This window comes from Vidua macroura, chromosome Z (genome assembly GCF_024509145.1).
Source record: "Vidua macroura isolate BioBank_ID:100142 chromosome Z, ASM2450914v1, whole genome shotgun sequence".
NCBI lineage: Eukaryota > Metazoa > Chordata > Aves > Passeriformes > Viduidae > Vidua > Vidua macroura.
The window spans coordinates 16,120,377-16,139,522 of record NC_071611.1 but is presented as its reverse complement, the minus strand read 5'-3'; the positions used below and the strand labels follow the sequence as shown (position 1 = coordinate 16,139,522).

At 37.3% G+C, this 19,146-nt stretch overlaps 1 protein-coding gene across 5 annotated transcripts in view; it reads right to left on the bottom strand.

The window, feature by feature from the left end:
• TJP2 (tight junction protein 2) overlaps positions 1-19,146 on the bottom strand; it is a 62,697-nt gene that overhangs the window by 12,634 nt on the left and 30,917 nt on the right. For 3 of the 5 annotated variants that reach the window (XM_054003478.1, XM_054003480.1, XM_054003476.1), the window contains 8 exons: positions 9,259-9,312; positions 7,164-7,288; positions 4,767-4,869; positions 3,727-4,306; positions 2,145-2,248; positions 1,837-1,990; positions 743-851; positions 493-632 (listed from right to left, as the gene is read on the bottom strand). In XM_054003478.1, the coding sequence (XP_053859453.1) occupies positions 493-632; positions 743-851; positions 1,837-1,990; positions 2,145-2,248; positions 3,727-4,306; positions 4,767-4,869; positions 7,164-7,288; positions 9,259-9,303 (1,360 nt within the window). In that variant the 5' untranslated portion in view covers positions 9,304-9,312. Of the gene's footprint in view, positions 1-492; positions 633-742; positions 852-1,836; positions 1,991-2,144; positions 2,249-3,726; positions 4,307-4,766; positions 4,870-7,163; positions 7,289-9,258; positions 9,313-12,495; positions 12,536-13,149; positions 13,222-19,146 lie in introns of those variants that run through there. The other 2 variants (XM_054003481.1, XM_054003477.1) reach the window with 2 other exon arrangements.

The window sequence follows — 19,146 nt, the reverse complement described above, 5'->3', positions numbered from 1 at the left end:
AAAAAAAAACCCAAATGAAAGAAGTTACTGAGATATTGAAAAAGTTATAAATACCAGGAATTTTTAGCTCTCAGACAGCAATCAAACCCTCCATGCCAAAGAGTAATAGAGATTTAAACATCAACATCTGACTAAAATTCATTTATTTCTATTTTTTTAATTCTTGAAAAAGAAAAAAAAAGTTCAAGGACGGGATATACAACTCTTTAAGGCAAGCTAGATCAGACTTCATTCATCTGCTTAGGCCAACAGTCTAACAGCAAATGTTCTAGTAGAGTGTTTGCTTTTTTCAGGTGGTAGTTCTAATAAGCAACTGCCATCAAAAAAATATCAGGTGTTTCTTCCCCGCACCACAAAGCAAAGACAAACCTCCTGTCTGTGTGTCAGGGTGGGGCTGACATGAAGAGAATACCAGCTTTGTCAACATGGTTGAGGGAATGGACATTCTGTGGCCAGGGGAAAAAAAAGCAACCAAAACCTTCAGGCTCTGACCTGGTGGGTCATCTTGGTACTTCAGTTCTTTGTTTGAGTCTACAGCTGTAACAGCAGGAGCAGCAATGTCACTAGTTGATTTGAATGGAGTAGGCATTGCTCCCATTCTGGACATCCTACTGGAGGGATCCTCTTTTGCACTAAAAGGAAGAAATAGGAAAAAAAGTGTCATGAAATCAGATAAGAATGCATATATTTGAATAACTTATTTGATAAGCATGAAAAAAATAAACTAGAGAACATTTCTTACTTTGGTTTCTCTTTCAGTTTTTCATTGGATGAATGTGAATCTAGATCAGAATGGTGTGATCTGTCATCTTGAGGGGAGAATGATCTGTTTGACTCTATTTCAGAAATATCTGTAAAGAGAGTGGCAAATGAAGACATGCAGGATTTGTTTTAGTTACCTGCTCACCTGATCAGCCTGTGTATTTACAAAGTTCTCAGATATAGGATACACTGAACATTTCAGCCCACTCTCATCTCAAGTTGGATTTGACAAAGATTCAGAAAGTGCCTTTTAGTTCTTCCACCCCTCCACCCTCCCAAAATATTTCAGGAAAGTTTCACACAACTATTAGCAAACACACTCACATCACACAACTATTTTGAGCATACCACACATGCATTAGCTATGGCTTTGATTTTAAGTGTTATGGAGGTTTCCAAACCGAAGACCACCCTCACATCAACAGTCCCCAACATCACTGCCCTTTAGCAGCAAAGGAAACAAGAGTGAACCTTGGATTTGAACTGCACCTCAGACTTCACAGTAAAACCTACATCCCATATTCTGACACCAGAAAAGCAAGTATCTTGTTCCAAATAATATAACATCCTGCTCTCCCAAACATTCTGAGCTCTTCCCAAAGCAAGATCAGGCTGAGAGATACAGTTCACACACTTTTATAGAACAGGTACTGGGAATAGAAACCAGTTATCCAGGGTCACTTAATTTTCTCTTATCCTGACATTTCTTCCCTCCATTTCAATGCTGCCATGAATGTTAATGTCCTCAGAAGGAGAAACCAGTCCAAAGCACTTGTTTTAAATTTTTTTATTAAAGAACCTGATTTGTTTGCTCCTAGAAGTAAGACTGATTTTGCCAGACCAACATTGGTCTTTCTATCTCTGCCCCTTCCTAAAATGTAACTATATGGTTACTACAAAATTATTTTCACCTAAAGGAAGGGGACTTGTTGCTTAACTGAGTATTACTTAACTTTGTTTGCATTTCATTGTTTTTCTTAAAGAATCTAATACCACTCTACCACAGCAAAACAATATAAGCTTCATTTTGTCCTTGCACAGAGTCCAAAACTTTGGACCCACATTAAACCTCACCATCCATTTCTGAGTCACTGTCGTTCAATGAAGGAATGTTGAGCAGTGTCTGCTTTCGGTCCCTGAGAACAACCAGCTGGAGTTTCCCACGTGATTTCTCAATCAATTTTCGGGCATCAGCTAGAGACATGTTTTCTGTCACTGTACCATTGATCTGGACACAAAAAGACAACAATAACAAACAAGTCTGCGTTGTACTCAAGTTTAACAGTGAACTTGACTATAACATGACTAAGTGGTTATTGGTTACAACAATAACCACCGTAACCAGTGCCTGCCAAACTACTAGCAGTAAAACTAGAACAGACCTTGAGAATGATATCTCCTTCATGCAGGTTGCCATCTTTGGTTGCTAGGCCAGTACGGGTCATTTCTTTTATGAAGATCTGACTTCCAAGACGGAGTCCATACTCTGGAACCAAGAAAATAATCCACTGTAGTTTAAAAAAAGAGCAAGGACGCATTGTTTTAAAAACTACACAGTGTTCATGCATCAAACGCCATTATACCATGAGAGAAAAAAAAAAAAATGTAGGCCTAGTAAACCCACTTCACCCTGATACCTGTGCTGCAATTACAATATGAACAAGCAACATCCCAAATCCAATTACAGTAGGACAACTGGTCTGCAACTTCAGCAGCAAAATTATGCCTTTGTTCTGGAGCTGCTTATTAATGTACTAGATTAGCTTCTCTCTGATTCGTATTTTGCATGGCATAGAGGGGGAAAAGGGTCAAAAAGCACTAACAGAAGTATTTCTTCTCATCAGTTGCTACATGATGACCCTGTCCTATCCAGGATGCCTTGGTTGTTTCAGGCAAAGGAATTTATTTTATTCCCCTGCTTCCTTCTTTCCCTGTGATCTAAGTTACTTGGGTCAGTATATTTGCTACTTAAAAAGAAAGGCAACATCCTTAAAAAACATGCATCCTAGAACAACAGAATGTTGCCCTGCTTTACAAGATCACCACATTTCAGCAAGTCTGCAAAGTATCCATATGAATGGCAGGGATTATGACGGTATAGCTAAACATAAAAGTTAACAAATGCAGCTTATATTTCTCCTTATTTGTATACATATCTGCATTATCTTTACAAGTGGAAACATGACATGCAGAAGAAGAATAGGAAGGAGAAAAAAGGACTGTTACTAGAGCCAATGAAAAAAAAAACCAATTAGCTCCCACATACAAAATTTAATTAGCAAAAAATTGTCAAAATTGCAACAGGGCAGATTAGGAAAAAAACACAACCACATCCAATCCCTCCAGCAGTAAACCACCACTCCCCTCAAAAAAAAAAACTCAAACAGAAAATTATGTATAACCTAATCTCAGATATGCTTTCCAGCACAAGTCTTTATATCACACTGAAAAGAAGGTCAGGCTTTTGGCTTTCATTTACACACTTCAATACTCAGCAAAGAAAGACTGAAATACTGCTATTTCAGTATTTCAGCTGCTGCTATTTCAGTATTCTTTAATGACCAGAACCAAACAAACTGCATTACTAAAGGCAGAGTCTACTCTTTACCCTTTCTAGCTAACCCTTTTGTAGATGTGCCAAATGTAATCTGAATCGTGATCAGATCCATGTTTTCCCTCAGAACCAGGAGAAAAGGGCACAGAAAATGGAAAATCAGGGACACAATGGCTTGAAAAGATTGAAATTATGTGAGTGAACAAATCTTTGTTCAAAGGTAAAGTTCAAGGTTCTGGGCAAAAAGCATCCCAAATCAGCCAGAAAGAATGAAAGAACAACTTAAACCACCACTTTAAAAAATCAACAATTAACCTGCAAAAGTAGAAAGTAGTTTAGTTCTTCTCTTTTCCCCACCAAAACCCATGCTGTACTAGAAGTTGACTCCTCTTCTCCCCTATTATACCCACCTTCATTATATCTGCCTTTTGTTAAGAGAACACTGATTGGTGCATTCTGATCCTGTGGTCCTAGGTACTCATGTTGGTGGTGTATTTCTGGCGAAGGACTGCGGGAACGAAGCCTGTCCCGGCTACGACTCCTCATTTCCCTCCCATATCTAGGATCAGATAAAGATCCGTGACTGTAACTGGGTGGGCTGTAGTCTCCTCTGTAGTCCCGCTCATAGCCAGCATCCCTGTCGATGCTCCTTCCCCTGCTCCGGTCCCTTCGATAGTCTCGATCCAAGCTCCTGTCAACACTCCTACCACGACTTCGATCGCGGCTGTAGCTGCATTCCATGTCACAGTCTCTGCTTCGGTTACGCCCTCGGTCGTGCTCATCTCTATAGCTCTGATCCAGGCTGTTTCCCCAGCTTTGGCTGCGCCCTCCGTTTCCACTGTGCCAGCTTCTCTCACTGTAGCCACTTCGAGCACTTTTGCCATCAAATTCTGCATGGTCATCCATTACATCTAAAGCTCTGTCTTCATAGTCAAGGGAGGGGCTTCTCTGCAGCGCAGCAGCCTGCACTTTCCTTGGTCTTTTCACTACCTGTTCAGTACAACAGAAAACAAACAAACAAACTCCTATCAAAGATCAGAATGTGAAACTGAACAGATTAATATTTTTCATGTTTCAAATATATGCTGGGGAAAAAAAGAAGGAAGAACAATATTCTCTTTATTACTGGACAAGATCTGTGTATGCAGAATGTAATTTGCCTCACATAACTTCTATTTTGTACCACTCATTATTCAGTACAGTAAACATTATAAAATAAACATTTTATTCTCAGTTTTTCAAGAAGATAACTTTGTGATACCGTTGATTAATTTCCATTTGTTTCACCTGCAGAAACTATGTCTTTGTTTTATTTATTTTGTACTTTGCATATGGCAAAAGACTGTTTTGCTTTTTGCCTTTAAATACTCTTTATAGAATAAAACCAAAATCCTGACTGCTTACACAGGTACATACCACTGTACACTGAATATATTTGGAATTTACTTACAATGGTGGCCACTTTCCCACTTTTCCTAAGCTGTTGAACTGCAAAAGAATGTAGAACATTTTCCATCGCTGTCCCATTAACTATGACCACTCGGTCATTTTCTCTGGAAATGGGAAGGGAGATAAAAAAGGAAAGAGAAGATTTAAGGAGTCTTCATGAAAACAGCAGAACAAAATTTCTTCTTTTGTTCCTTTTTTTTTTTTTTAACAGAGGAAACCTATGGATTTAATTCAGATTAACAAGGAGTTTAAAACTGTGTTTGCTATATTAACTCTACAATATCTGAGTACCAGAAGCAGCCTTCAGTACATCTAAAAACTAGGCACTGAGCAGCACTGTCTTTGTGTATATACTGTGTTCAGCTTAAGTACCTTGCCATAATGGTTTTTAAAGAACATTTGTGATGAGTATTGAAACTTTTTTATTTTGGTCTTTCAGGACTCCTAGTTTTTCATACCTAGTGCTAGATTTTTTTCACATAAGAATTTCACAAAAACTTCAAACTGCTGCAGCCATACTAGTATTTAGGCAAATATTGACAAGTACAACTGCAGAACACTTTTCTTAAAAGTCTGGTGCTCAGGTCACATCTACTCTGTAGAAAGGTTATCAGGGAAAAAAAAAAAAAAAAAAAAAAACAAAAAAAAAAAAAAAAAAAAAAACACCAACCCAAAAACAATAACACACAAGAAGTCCTCCTTGCCCTAAAACAGAGGCCAGCTGAGATTACTAATTTTTCTGTTCAGACCTCCTGCATATCAAATAGACCACTAACACCTAACTCACTTAACTCCTCATGAAATAGCCCCATAACACTAATTAATTTAACCCCATAAGTTTCGTAAAGGCATTTCAATGCAAAAAGTGAACAAGACAAATAATCCCCAAATTACCACTCCTCATACTCTTTATATTAGTTTATTCTGGTGACTACCCAGTTACAGTCAGAGCCTTAGCTCAACAAATTACTGGTTACTTTGCCATTTTCTGCTAGATAAAAGAAATCTTTGGTACCAACTATTTTATTGTCGTTATAATCAAATCACATCACAATCTTCTTTTCAAATAAGAAGATTATATACTCTAAGCCTCCATTCCTAAGGCACTCTAACTCCTAAATGATTTTTGTGCCTCTTTTCATACCCTTCCAATTCCTTTTTAGTGGGTGAGTATGCCAGACCAGCATGCTATATTTCAGTATCAGTTTCATCCAGATTTATGCAAGAATTAAAATAGCTCTCTGGACAGTCCATACATCCAAAGCTAGTATTGAACTTAATGTTGCAATATTATGCCAAGAGGTCAATCTACATGTGCTCATTTTACCCTACAAAAGATGACACAATGGTTTTACCCATCCACTCTGAAGGTTAGACCTATATTCCTTGATTTGGAGGAAAAGTTTTGCCTTCATTTTCTTCAGAATGTGTTTTGTCTGAAAGTGCCCAAATATCTTGGTATTCCCTTGCCGTCATCAATTTACATATGATCTTTCATAATTTCTGGACATGATTTCATTCCCAAATCACAGATGATTACAGAACAGGACGGATGACAGTGGTGGTGTGCAGAGGTCACTGCTATAAAACGTAGGATTTGTGCACTTCTGTTAAAAATTATTTGTTATGCATGTTACAATTACCCTTTTGTTTAGTTACTCAACAAAAACTCCCATGTCAGCCACTTCATTTTCTGACCAAAAATAAATGCATGGCAAAAGGGACAGAATCTACTCTCTTGATTTATTATTGCTACACAATTATTTGGTATACTTCCAAATTGTCTAGTCCTCATCAGGTATTTCAAATCAAAGGATGAAAAACTGATGTACAACAGAAACTCTCAGCCTACAGATTAATTGTTTGTACATGATAGATGCTGGCTCACCAATGATGAAGTTATCAGAAAGACAAACTTTTCTGATAACTGATAACTTGAAATTATCAGAAAGAGAAACTCTCGATTTCTAGATTTTTTTTCTTTCAGATATAAAATAAACATTTAGCAAACCTTATTTGGGCTGACTTAAGTCATTCTTGGAAACTAATGACTGATCACGAAATGTGTTTACTGGAGGAGGAACAAGGAGGACGTTTTAAGATACTAAAACTGTTTCTACTGTTTCTTTAAATAAAATGCAATGTTGAAAGAAACATACTTAACTGTTAAAGACTTTTCAACACCACCACTGAAATGTGAAGTCTTTACCAAACAACAACTAACACCTCTATGTAGGGTTTACTTGTTTTTTTTTTTTTAAAGAGACACCTAGATATTCAAGAGGCACCAAATCTTGAGGTGATTAAATCACCAGGATTTCAATCACATCTGTCTAAAGGTTTTTTGTATTCTACAGCCATACCCCTCAAAATCCCAGACAAAGAAAAAAGTGCTTACTGAAGTAATCCATCTGCTGGACCACCTGGGAGAACATCCGAAATTACTATTGATGTTTCACCATTTTCAAAATGAGGGTTATCTCTGCCGCCAGAAACTGCAATCCCAAATCCTCGTTTTGAATCCTTTACAACAAAACCAAATACAATAAAACTTGAATACAGGAATTTTCGGGGAGAAAGAGGAACATGAATGCTCTTGTAATGGCAGTCTTAAGTAGATGTTAAAATGTGATAGCTGCATGCATAGTGCTGCAGAAACACACAGTACCTCTAGATTTAAGAAAGATTAGGTATTTACACATCCATGTATCAAGATGACAATTTCCTGTCTTCCAAAACCTCTACAGCCTTATGATTGTTAGTAATTAAGTAAAGAATGCACTAAATTTGCTTGCATTTTGCTTCACCATCCCATGGGTTATTTATACCAAATTCATTGTTAGGTAAATCTATTTAGTTAGTGATGCTTGGGAAAGTAGAATAACTTTCCCAGGATCTCATCTTCATTATGATTACTAAGTAGTTCCTCTATCAAAATAACAAGATCATGGTTGATTACAAAGAACAAGTAGTGAACTTGTGCATTATCTATATAATCATACTCTGTCACAATCAACTATTTTAAATATGTAAATTATGCCAAACCTGTCATCATAGAAATAACAGATCCATAGAAGTCGTAAGATAACATTCATAAAACCAAAGAAATGCTTCACAGAATGCCAAGGACACATGTCAATAACACCAAAACCTGAGAACTGTTAGCATAATTGAACTGCTGACAGCAATGGGAGCACAAAACCACACAAGTTTAATTTTATCAGCTATTTAACATACACATCATATCACTAAAAATTACAAATTTTGCTACATTTGAACAAAACATTTTAACATAGTGGCAAAGTAATACATCAAATTAAAGTCACGCTTTCCCCGCAACACCCAATCAGCATGTGTAGTTCATCATATGTCACCCTGTGTTCCACTAATGCTGAGAGTAAGCAATGTGGTTTTCTTTTAAAACAGCACTTCACTTCCTACAGCTTAGCTTTACAGGAGCAGTTTGATGTTTTACACCAAAGCAATAGATTCAAAGTAATGGTAAAATTAATGGTAGTGGCTGATACAGCAAGTTCAGTAGCCCTTCACCATCTCAGTAGCCTAAGTCTGCCTCTGTGGTAAAGAAGTAATGCTAATTCACACAATATCAGAGATCTGAAATGCTGGAAACTACAGGAACTAAGATCTTCTTCTGCAATGTTTTTCCTCTCTACCTCTGTAACCTAAAACCCAACCTCTTCTCAACCACACTTTCTCACATGAAACAAGCTATGTAGAAAAGATCGCTTATTTCACCTTGGGTCATCAAGTTCAGTTCACTGCAGAAGATGTGAAAAAACTTGAGCAGCTCAGTGCAGGCTGCTCACTGAACACAGATCATCAGAACAGCTCGGAAGACTACCACCACCGAAGCCAAAGTGCACACCTGGTACTGTGGTGTGGCAGACTAGCTATTAAAGAACACAGGCACAAGTGCTCTATTTTCTTTAATTCAAAAGGATTCCACTTGATGAGACACTTCCCTCTTTTCTCAAAAAAAAAACCCTTTTAAAGTGACATCTGTAGTCCACCTGTTTTGTAGGTTTTAATGACAGTGTTTTTCCTCTGGATTCTACACTAGTATATATTAAAATATCTTACAAAAATAAAGTCAGTGGAATCCTGCTCAGTGATTATTACAAAGCTTAGACATCAACCATAACCTGCTTGATAGAACCATCTGCTTTACTTCTAATACTCTCCAATAATGAATTTAGCTATGTGGTTGACATATAGTATATCACACTGACATTAGAAAGACTAAACAGCAGCAAATACGGCACTTAAATTGTTAATTGAATTTACTCCTAACATTAAAGAGTTGCGCTATTGTTTGAGTAGCAACTAAGCTTTAAAATAAAAACCATATCTGATTTGGACAATGAATTCTACTCTAGACTCAGACATGCTAATGACATCTATTGCAAAACATATTCAGAGTAAACCAGTGCTTGAATATTTGAAAACTAAAAATATAACAGACACTCACTCACCTTTTGTAAGGTCACTGTGTACTGTTCCCATATCAGCTCTTCCATGCCTGGGGCCTGTTGCACACAGAAACCAATTAGTAAAACACATAGCACATAACTAGTTAAATTAAAATGTGAAATACCCCACTAAAACACAGGTTTTAAAATAATTTGCATATTCTAATATTTTAGGAGAATTAGTATGAAATTAATATATTTTAAATAATGACAATTTTTCTTTAAAAGGGAAAAAATATTAATAGGTCCAGGGTGGTAGAATCCCTTCACGTTTCACTGATTTAACAGCTCATTCTGATTTTCTGGAAAATCCTTATTCAGCAAAAGCATTTAATTCAGATCAATTCGCGTTCTATAGCCCTGATTCAAATAACACATAAAATACTTATGGAAGACCTTTCTGACCTGTATGCAGTAAGATTAGCAGCTGAAACTGGGGTTTTCAAAATGAACTAGACTTCAGATCTCTTGCGTCTTGTTCATGTGGATTTAACAAAATGTTTTGTCCACTATGAATTACATAGCTAAATATTTAGGTTCCCATCAAGAAATTAAATTTTACAGGAAAACACAATATAACACTATATAGTACAGGTATAGCCATTTCTGTGACACTGCTCAGAGACCTTTTTTTACCACATTTCCAGTTAAAACTGATCACTTTTATCTTACATGATATAAGCTGAAATCTTTCCAACATCACAGCTTAAAATATAATACAGAATAATCACCCAGCTGTGATGCATCATATAGTACACAGCCAGCCCCTTCAGTGTCTCGCCTGTAAAACTAGGAGAAAAATGAGCAACTGTGCTGCAGAAAAATGACACTGAAAACATTTCAAAATGGAAAGCGTCCACTGCAGAAGAAAAATCCAGACACTGCATAAGTATGTGCATGCACATACTCAAGCTGCAGGTTTTATTTGTTTTTACTGAAAGTGGTCTTCCTTTATCTCAGAAGACTGAATCTCGGACAGAAGCTCAGGTCAGACTTAATGGTCTTTTTAAAGGCATCACAGGGAGTAATGACAGCTAAACTCCAAAACATTAGACAGAGAAGTGACACAACAAGTGTATGCCTATACTTTAAGGCATCCCTTGGATTTTCAGAGTAAGACTTCTGGCAGTGCACAACTATTCAGCAAGCTATGGATGTTATTTCTCATATGCAAAAAAAACCTTGTTGCATAGTTCCAGCTGATTCTGTGCGCCACAAAGAGAAACTAGATTTACATTTTCCATCGCATTCACTGTATTGAAAAACAAAACTAAGTCCTGCTCAGAGATCCTGAAGGAATATGCAAAACATTCAGCATTCTTACCAGGAATTATACAATACTGAACAGTCTTAAATTTCCACTGTTCTGCCAGAAAATGAACAATGCTTTCCAGTTTCTAAAACCTCTGGTGTCTAATTAAAAAGAAAATTAGAAATAGATGTAGGAGATGATGGCTTATATTAAAAGTAATACATGCAAGTAATTGTTTCTAAATTTTGACTTGTCTAGGTCAGACAAGAATGTGCTCATAACTATTAGTATTAAAATATATGTGTCTTGGGGTCAGTGTTGAATGTGCTGAATCACATAGTAAAATTATTTTATCTGGCACTGCCATTTAACCAGCTAACATGTCTAAGCTTTCAGCTATCTGAAACTGAACTCACACAACATATTCCCTTACACAGAGAATCTCTGCCGCAAGTGAGAAATTCCTCCTTAAGTAAGCTCTTCTTTCAAACTGCTGTGATGCTGCCGTAAATGGAAGGCTGGCTTATCTGGCATGTAAGGGAACAACTTACCTACTACTGACCCTTCCTACACTCCTGATTTTCTATGTATTTTTAAGCTCTGCAAAAGATGAGTCTGTGCTGAAGAGGGGTCTCAGTGTCATTTAAATTCCATTTGACTTCGCTGAATAAACTTTAGGAATTAAAGTCAGTACCAAATGATGGGTAAAATCTGAAGGACAAGCAGATAGGTTCAAATGTTGTAGAAGCACAGAAGATGGAAAATCTTTTCCATCATCCTCTTGGTAAAAAAGCCTCAACAACTTAGACATGTAACACAAACATCACTTAAATTCAGTTTGCACTGTATACACCTCCTACCAACACTACCTCCCAGCCAAGAATACTGAGGCCAGCTCTGCGCAGGTGCAAGAGTAAGGCAGGCAGAATACACTCATGGGGAGCTTACTACCCATGGGGACAGAGACAGGCCGGAGAAATGACTGCTTATTCAGTACAACACTGCAGGAAAAGGAGGAAAGCACTGTAAAGGTATCAGGGATGTAAGGATATGAAACAGGAAACTTACGGGAATTTCCTTCCAGAAAACTAGGCCTTCCATGAGCAGTGGCATAAGTATAACCTTAGTGGGAAGATGTATTGGATAGTAAACCAAAGCCTACAGAGTAAGCCTACAGAGTTAAGTTTACTTTAGTCTGACAAATAAGTATTATGGTATCTGGTTAAAAAAAAAAAAAAAAAAAAAAACAAAAAACCAAAAAAAAAAAAAACCACCACACAACACAAAGTAGTAAGAATGAAAGAGAAACTACTGCCTATAGACACTAAAATTAAGGTCTTGCAAGATGCCAAGCCCATAGTATCATCTCATTTGTGCCTAGAAAAAGATCCTCATAGTATCAGTGGCTGTTTCAGGTACATTCTGTGTAAATCTTTGGGGTTTATTTGTATGTTGAAACTGTTACTGAACATTCAACAAAATATAATTATGCAATTAACTTTTAAATTCGTAAGTATTTGTTAAAGTAATCCATTTTTTGAAACTGCTCCTGGGGAAACTGTCTCCCATTTGCTGTACTCTGCATCAGGGAAGGAAAGCACACTATGTACTTGCAAAGCTGATTTTGTACAATGTAATTACCAAGACAACACAACTAGTTCTGCTGTACGGATGAAAAAATGCAAGCTCTGCAACACAGTTCAAGGAACTGAATGGTCACCTTGGAAGCCCGTAAGGCAAAAACAATCTCTAAACAATAATCTCTTTAACATTATAAAATGTACTGCTGCTTGCCATTGTCGTGATGCTAACCCATACCATCATAGTAATGAAGAAGAGAAGATCGAGAGGGAGGGAGAGACTGCAAATGTTACAAATCATCAGCCAGGGATTTGATCAAAACTAGTATCTAAGTCTCCACCCGAATTGCAAAATTCCTGTACTCCTCTGAATGCATCAAGTGATGAGTTATGAAAAGCCTTCATCACCTTGCCAATTTCTTCATACTTCATCTGTAAGGAAACACAAAGGGATCCTGAGCAGCTTGTGCATTCCTTACAGGATCGCAGTTTCACTGCAAGATTGCACACCAAAACACTGGAGAGAGAAAGGCAGGCAAAATGGTTAAGAACCCCACCTCCTATTACTAACAGTAACTGTTTTTACCACCCAGGTTTTACACAGACAACAGGCTACCTGCAGTAAATGCAAATTATTGTAATTAGCTAGTCTAAATTCATTAGGGACTATAGTCAGTCCATGTCTAATTAGAACACTGTAGTCAGGATTTGCTTAAATCTGTCTAATGCTCATATACTAAAATGAAAGGTGCTTTCTAAATACCCAAAATAGACTGTTTCACAGAATCTTTGGCAGGAAACTAGTCAAAATGCTAAAATCACCAGTGGGCAACAAACAGGCAGCTGTTGCAGCTCTAACTGACAGTCATCAAGAGATTTACACAATTACTTGCTACTGAGACATCACCGAAGACAACTTCATTCATGCTGAAAGAAGAACAAAACCAGAAGACCTGCCACAACAATCATCTGGCTATAAAAGTGAATTGGAGAGGGGAGGGATATATGAGGGGAGGAGGGGAAGAAAAGATGTGGAGCAAGATGCAACAAAAAGCAACTCACGTGCCCTTTCAAAATCCCCAACTTTTTGACTGCATGTGACCACATTCTCTGCAGAGCTTGAGCTGTCTTCATTGCTGCAGGATATAATCTGTGAGCGAACGCCGTCTTTTCATCTGTTTCCACCACTCAACACGGTTATGTAATTCTAATACAATAGTGGCCTACATACTCGAACAAATCCTGCCGTCAGTTTCACACAGAAACACATCAAAACCACAGCAAGGAAATGTACTGTGAATTTAAGTGACTCCCAGTTTCAGAGATCCCAGGAAAATGCAGTGCTGTAATCTTATGTTTGCTTGTTTTTAAAAGAAGTGTCAAAAACAGATCACTATGCACCACTCTGTTCTTCTTCCAAGCCCAAAGGGGTTCACCCCACCAGGAACCTAATTTAAACTTACAAGAAAAGAGGCTTAAGAAGCACAGTGCAGATGATCTGAAAATTAATATACTGACTATAATATTTTACAGGACTATGTGGGCTTGGATCCAGGAAGAAAAAGGAGAAATAAATACAAAATAATACTCACTGCAAATAACAGCATTTGCCATCAAACATTTAGTAAAGTATCATTTGTAAGAACAATAAGCTAATTGTACAGCCAAACAGATAGGTTACTTTATTGGAAAATAGGTTAAGCTATCAGTCCCATTTATGCTGCATGAATGCTGTGAAATTTAAGCCTCAAATGAACTTTTCCCCTAGACTTTATGTAAGTTTCACAGGCAGTGAACAGACAGGAAGACATATCAAGTCTTGTACACAATGCTAACCAAAACCTCCACACACAAATTCAATTTTTCACTAGTAGAGCAATATTAACTGCTAAAGAATATTAATTCAGACAGCAGTGGAAAATGTGAAGGGTTGTGTTGTTCATTTTTTAGTGGAGTTTTTTTTTTTTCTTTTTGTTGGATTGCTTTTGGGTTTTTGTTTGGTTTTTTTTTTTTTTTTTTTGAGGGGGGATGCAGTTAGGGAGAATAGTGGGTAGGAGGGCCACAGTGGGACAGTGTTCAAGTTTTTCCATTCAAAATAAAGACTGAATTCAGCATTCTGTATTTTGACTGTGACCCCACCTCTGCACTAGCCAGCCGAACTAGGATGAACAGAGGCTTGCACCTTCATCACCAAGCTGCCAAGAGTGAACACGAAAGGGATCCAGGAGAAGCACAATGACACCAGCCCCCAACTCAGGCTACCCACTTGGACGTGAGTAAGACTTTTATTAGAGTTTGATCAAAACAGTTTAGGATCTCCATCAACATTTCTAAAGAGCACATTCCTCTCAACAGACTCACATTCACAGTTTCCAAAATTGGTATTTATTTATTTATTTTTACAAAAAGGGCAGGAAAAAGAAACAAATGTAAGTATGTCTTTGAGACTTCTCTAGCCTTCTGCTCTTAGCTTTTCTGTTTTCCTCCCCCTTGCCCTGAAAAAGCTTCAGAAGCACTCCGAATTGAGAAGAAAAGACAATGATGACATAAGAGAATAGAAATTGTGAAACATGATCCATGAGCTGTTGCAGTTATAACAGCAAGGACTTCTTTGTTGGTTTTGGACTATCCTTTTTCTCTAAAGGAACATAATGAGAAAAATGAATGGACTGCCTCCACCAAAAATTAAAATGAAATTTTTCTGAAAAGAGATTTTAAAAAATAATCAGGAAATCTAGGAACATTGCTGCAAGTGAAGAGACCAGAGAGTAAACAGAAAGTGTTAACTTCCCAAATGCAAGTGTTTGCATTTGGATGTTTCATTTTGAAGGAAAACAGTATCTCCAGAATAGGAATACCTCAATTCAATCCTTTTAAACTGAGATAGAAAAAAATTCCGAACATTGTCCCAGATACTGTCCTTTCACTTTACCTGTATGCCTCTTCACAAAAAGTAACTATAAAGGGAAATGATAATCTAACTTCATTCCTAGCACCAGATTATAAAGGCAATTACAAACCTTTTACATATCACACCTATTATCCACAGACATTTAAAACTGAAACTCTTATTAAAAGCAAGCTCAATTCCAATGACAGATGCACATTCTGGTTCCTTCTGGAAGTCCATCCTGACAATAAAATGTTTGTGAATCATGTGGAGAAAGAAAACTGAGCATGATGATCTGGTTTATAAACTGGGGAAGGTGAAAAGAAAATGACAGCTCTCAAAAACTCAACCGAGTAACCTCAGAACATCACAACAAAATCTTACAACAGCAGGCTGCATCTCTCCACTCTCCCTAGTCAAAGTTTTACACCTAGTACTATGTTTTGATCTCTTCCTCTACAAAAAAGGAAGGAAAAAAAGGTATTTCCTCACACGTAATCTAACAAGCAAGACACAATCTGTTCAAGCAAGCAAAGCAGAAAGGACACCTTAAACAGACTTACTGGTTCCATTATGGAAGTAACAGAAAAAATAGAGGTCCTTGCCCTTCAACTTTTCCTGTCCCCATTCGTATGTTACTATGGATGTAAGTATAGAAACCTTGAAAGCTGAGTCTAGGTTTTCCCTAAAGACAGACTTACACAACAAAACTAAACAAGAACTTCAAGTTTAAGTGAAAGCTATCCACTTGTAAGAGACACAGGGGCAGGGACTTTCCTAGCCACTGATAGGAACAGCCAGGGAGGCTTTGAGGGAGTCCAAAGCTGCATCAAGATGTAAGTATTCCTGGTCTCAAAGACCAGGTACACTATCAGAGAAACTGCCCTTGCATCTCACCTGCCCTCATAAAGGCAATTATGGTGGACAAAAAAGGATGGCCTTAGATTTACAGACTTTCAAAGATCCTAATCCAATTCAGTTTCTGGATAACACTAAAGAAATGCCCTCTGTATAGAGTGGAGGGTCAGTGAAATAAGAAGCAATCTATACATCAGTGTGCGGTGTGAAGCACCACATCTCCTCTTTTTCAGCTGAATGCCATAGCCCAGGTTATTAAAGATGTCTACAAAATGATGATGATGCAACACAAGCTGCATAGCCAGAGCTTGCCAGGTATTCTTAACATAGTGAAATGTGACTGAAGAGGAACAGCACTTTTACCAGGCCTTTCCAGTGCAGTGAGGAAGCCACTTGGAAGAAGGCTCCAACTGATGTGTTCTCATGAATTATCTGTGTATGATATAGCAGACCTTTGATTAGGATCCAGGAAAATGAGAAAAAACTACTTTTACCCATGGATCGTTCACAATACAGCCAACATCTCACACAAAAGGAACTACCTTATTTTTTTCCAATAAATGCTCTGATTCAGAGAAGCATATCCTATTTTTCATATAGGTTCCTGCACCAATACAGCAACTCTCAGAACGGCAACAGATCCTCCTCAAGAAACAGGTTCCTAGAATGATGAATGGCTCAAATTAAATAAAGAGAAGTGATAAAAAATGGTATGCAAAAGGTATCCACTAGAAGTAAAAGATAACTGCTCTTCAACAATGGCAGAAACTCCTTCTCTTTCCTCCTAGGGGCACAAAGAAGAAATTTAAGGTACAGCCCCATGTTAAAAGATCATCAATTCTACTTTCACATTCCAGTAAAAACAAAAATGGTTGCTAACATCACAATGGGTTATATTATCAGGATGCAGGAAGTTGGGGAAAAAAAAAGTCACAAACTGTACATATAAGTATACTTCTGCAATGGAATGGAAATTTTTGAAGGAGAAGAAAAAATTCACATAGAAATGAGACAGACAATCTGTTCTTCCTCTTCCCTCTAATGGAGAATTATCAGTTACATTATATAAGGTTTGCTTTCACCCAAATTACTCAACAAGAACAAATACTAGCAAAATACTTTTGCTCTATTGGCAAGGTAACAAACACATTCATCAGCAGCCTGGTCAAGTGGATGTTGTCCCTGCTCGTGGCAAGGGGGTTTGGAATTACATTATTTCTTATGTCCCTTCCAACCCAAATCACTCTGTGATTTTGTGTATTACCAGATCCTGTGTCAGAAACTGTTTTTTTTACACAATGCATGTAGGAACAGCAATCTGAAGGGCTGCCCAAAAAGATCTAAATAAAACATAAATTGAGCATAATGTTTCTAAAAACTTGTTTTTTCACAGATAAATGAGATAAAATCATGATAAGTTGAATGTCACTATACAGAAACACAAACCATTCTTCATGAAAAAGACAAGATATTGTTTAAAGTTTTTCTAAATCATATTTCACCCAGAAGTAATACCATTCAGTTGCTATAAATTGCAAATTCTATCTAAAACAGTACTGGCAAATACTGCATGAAGTACAACAAGCCTATTCCAGGCATTCACCTACCAATCTTTACTTCTTAAGTTTCATGAAAACTTTTAAAATGACCAAATGAGAACGGTTAGCTACAGTTAACAAAACAATAATGAAAGGGTCTTTTGTTTCACTTCTTTCAGGAACAGTATCAATCCATCATGACAACAATGCCCACAGTCATTACTTGACACTGTGCTGAGCACTATTTCTCTACGATTTTTGCTTCCAGTTAGCAAAACTACTACTTCTTACAAATCAATCAGTATCAAAGCTCTCAGCTGCAGAGCCAAGAGCATAATTTAGGTTTCTTGACTTCAAGTCAAGTAGCTTTAGTGTTGTGCAAGGAAGCCAACACACAGATCTCCTAGATTTCTATCAAATACTAGTCTTGCAGGAAAATAGCCCTGTATTTGGAAAGCAGGGATCAACCTTCACCCATTGTGGGAGTTTGAGCCTAACAGGTGAGGAAGAATTCCAGGGTGGCAGAATCTGCATTCATTTTTACCCCTTGTTGCACTACGTCACAATAAATGCCTTCCAGACTGCATATTGAACCAGAATCCACTCCTACCCAGAACTGGGGAGATGAAGAGCAACAGCATTGTTCATCAAACTATTGAGAATATTAATTGACAAATGCATCTAGGTCTCATTTGCATTGTAGCCCTGATATTAACATTCACAGCATAATGCCCCAGATCTCCCAGTGCACAAAAAATTGTTTAACAAATTAGTCCAAGGGGATGGAAAAAGATTTCACACACAGAGAACTTCTATGCTGATCTGGATCTTTGACAAGCTGTGTGCTTTTTAATGCAAAATACATCACTTCATCCAGCTCACAGCATTTAAATGACAAACAAAGCTTAAATTAAATGAAGGACATCACACAATCCACCCAGTGCAGTAGCTTCTGCAGTAGCCTTCTTCAAATGGCTCGCAGTGATGAAACAACATCCCCAGTTAAGAGAATTTTTGCAGGGATTTGCCCAAACACAGTTTAAAAGAAAACCAACTCCACATCAAAATAGAGACATGTGATGTCAGTTTTATAAATATTTAATTTTTCTGCAATTCCAAAACAGAAGGGGACTAACCCAGACACTGAAGACAGTAAATGTGGCATAAGGCATCCTTTTGGTGGATTTTAGCATAGGCCACATAATCGCTGGGTAGTTTTGTTTTGTTTCAACTCTGTATTAAAGAAGCACTTAAATAAAAATGGGGAGACTTCACATATAAATATCTGAGTAATGCATACACTAGACTCTTCGGAGAAGGAAAAAAAAACCAACTTGTTTTTGGGGAAATTTTTTTCAGTCCAAGACAGTAAGACACTCTCTAGGAAAACTGTATTTCCTACATATTTTTACCAAACATTTACCAATCATACTGAATGTTTTCAGAAAACAAGACAAGCATTTTTAAAGGAAGAAAAGGGAGAATCAGGATTTTCTTAAAATATTTTGAGGTCAAGTCACAATTCACCTTAGAAATTGCTTATGAAAATCTAAGGTGTATTGTATTTTTAATTTGTTTATTCTCTTACTTTCTAGGTGCTTTCGCCTTCTCAGACTTGTGAAAGTTTCCTTGCCTCTAAAAATAAGCACCTTTGGAAGGTTCTCACAAGACCAACACCCCTTTTCATCTTCAGCTAAGCAGTTTTTCCTTCCCAAATAAACAACTTCATAGGCTGGGATGCAGCTTTGCATGCACCACATTTGTTTTAGTATG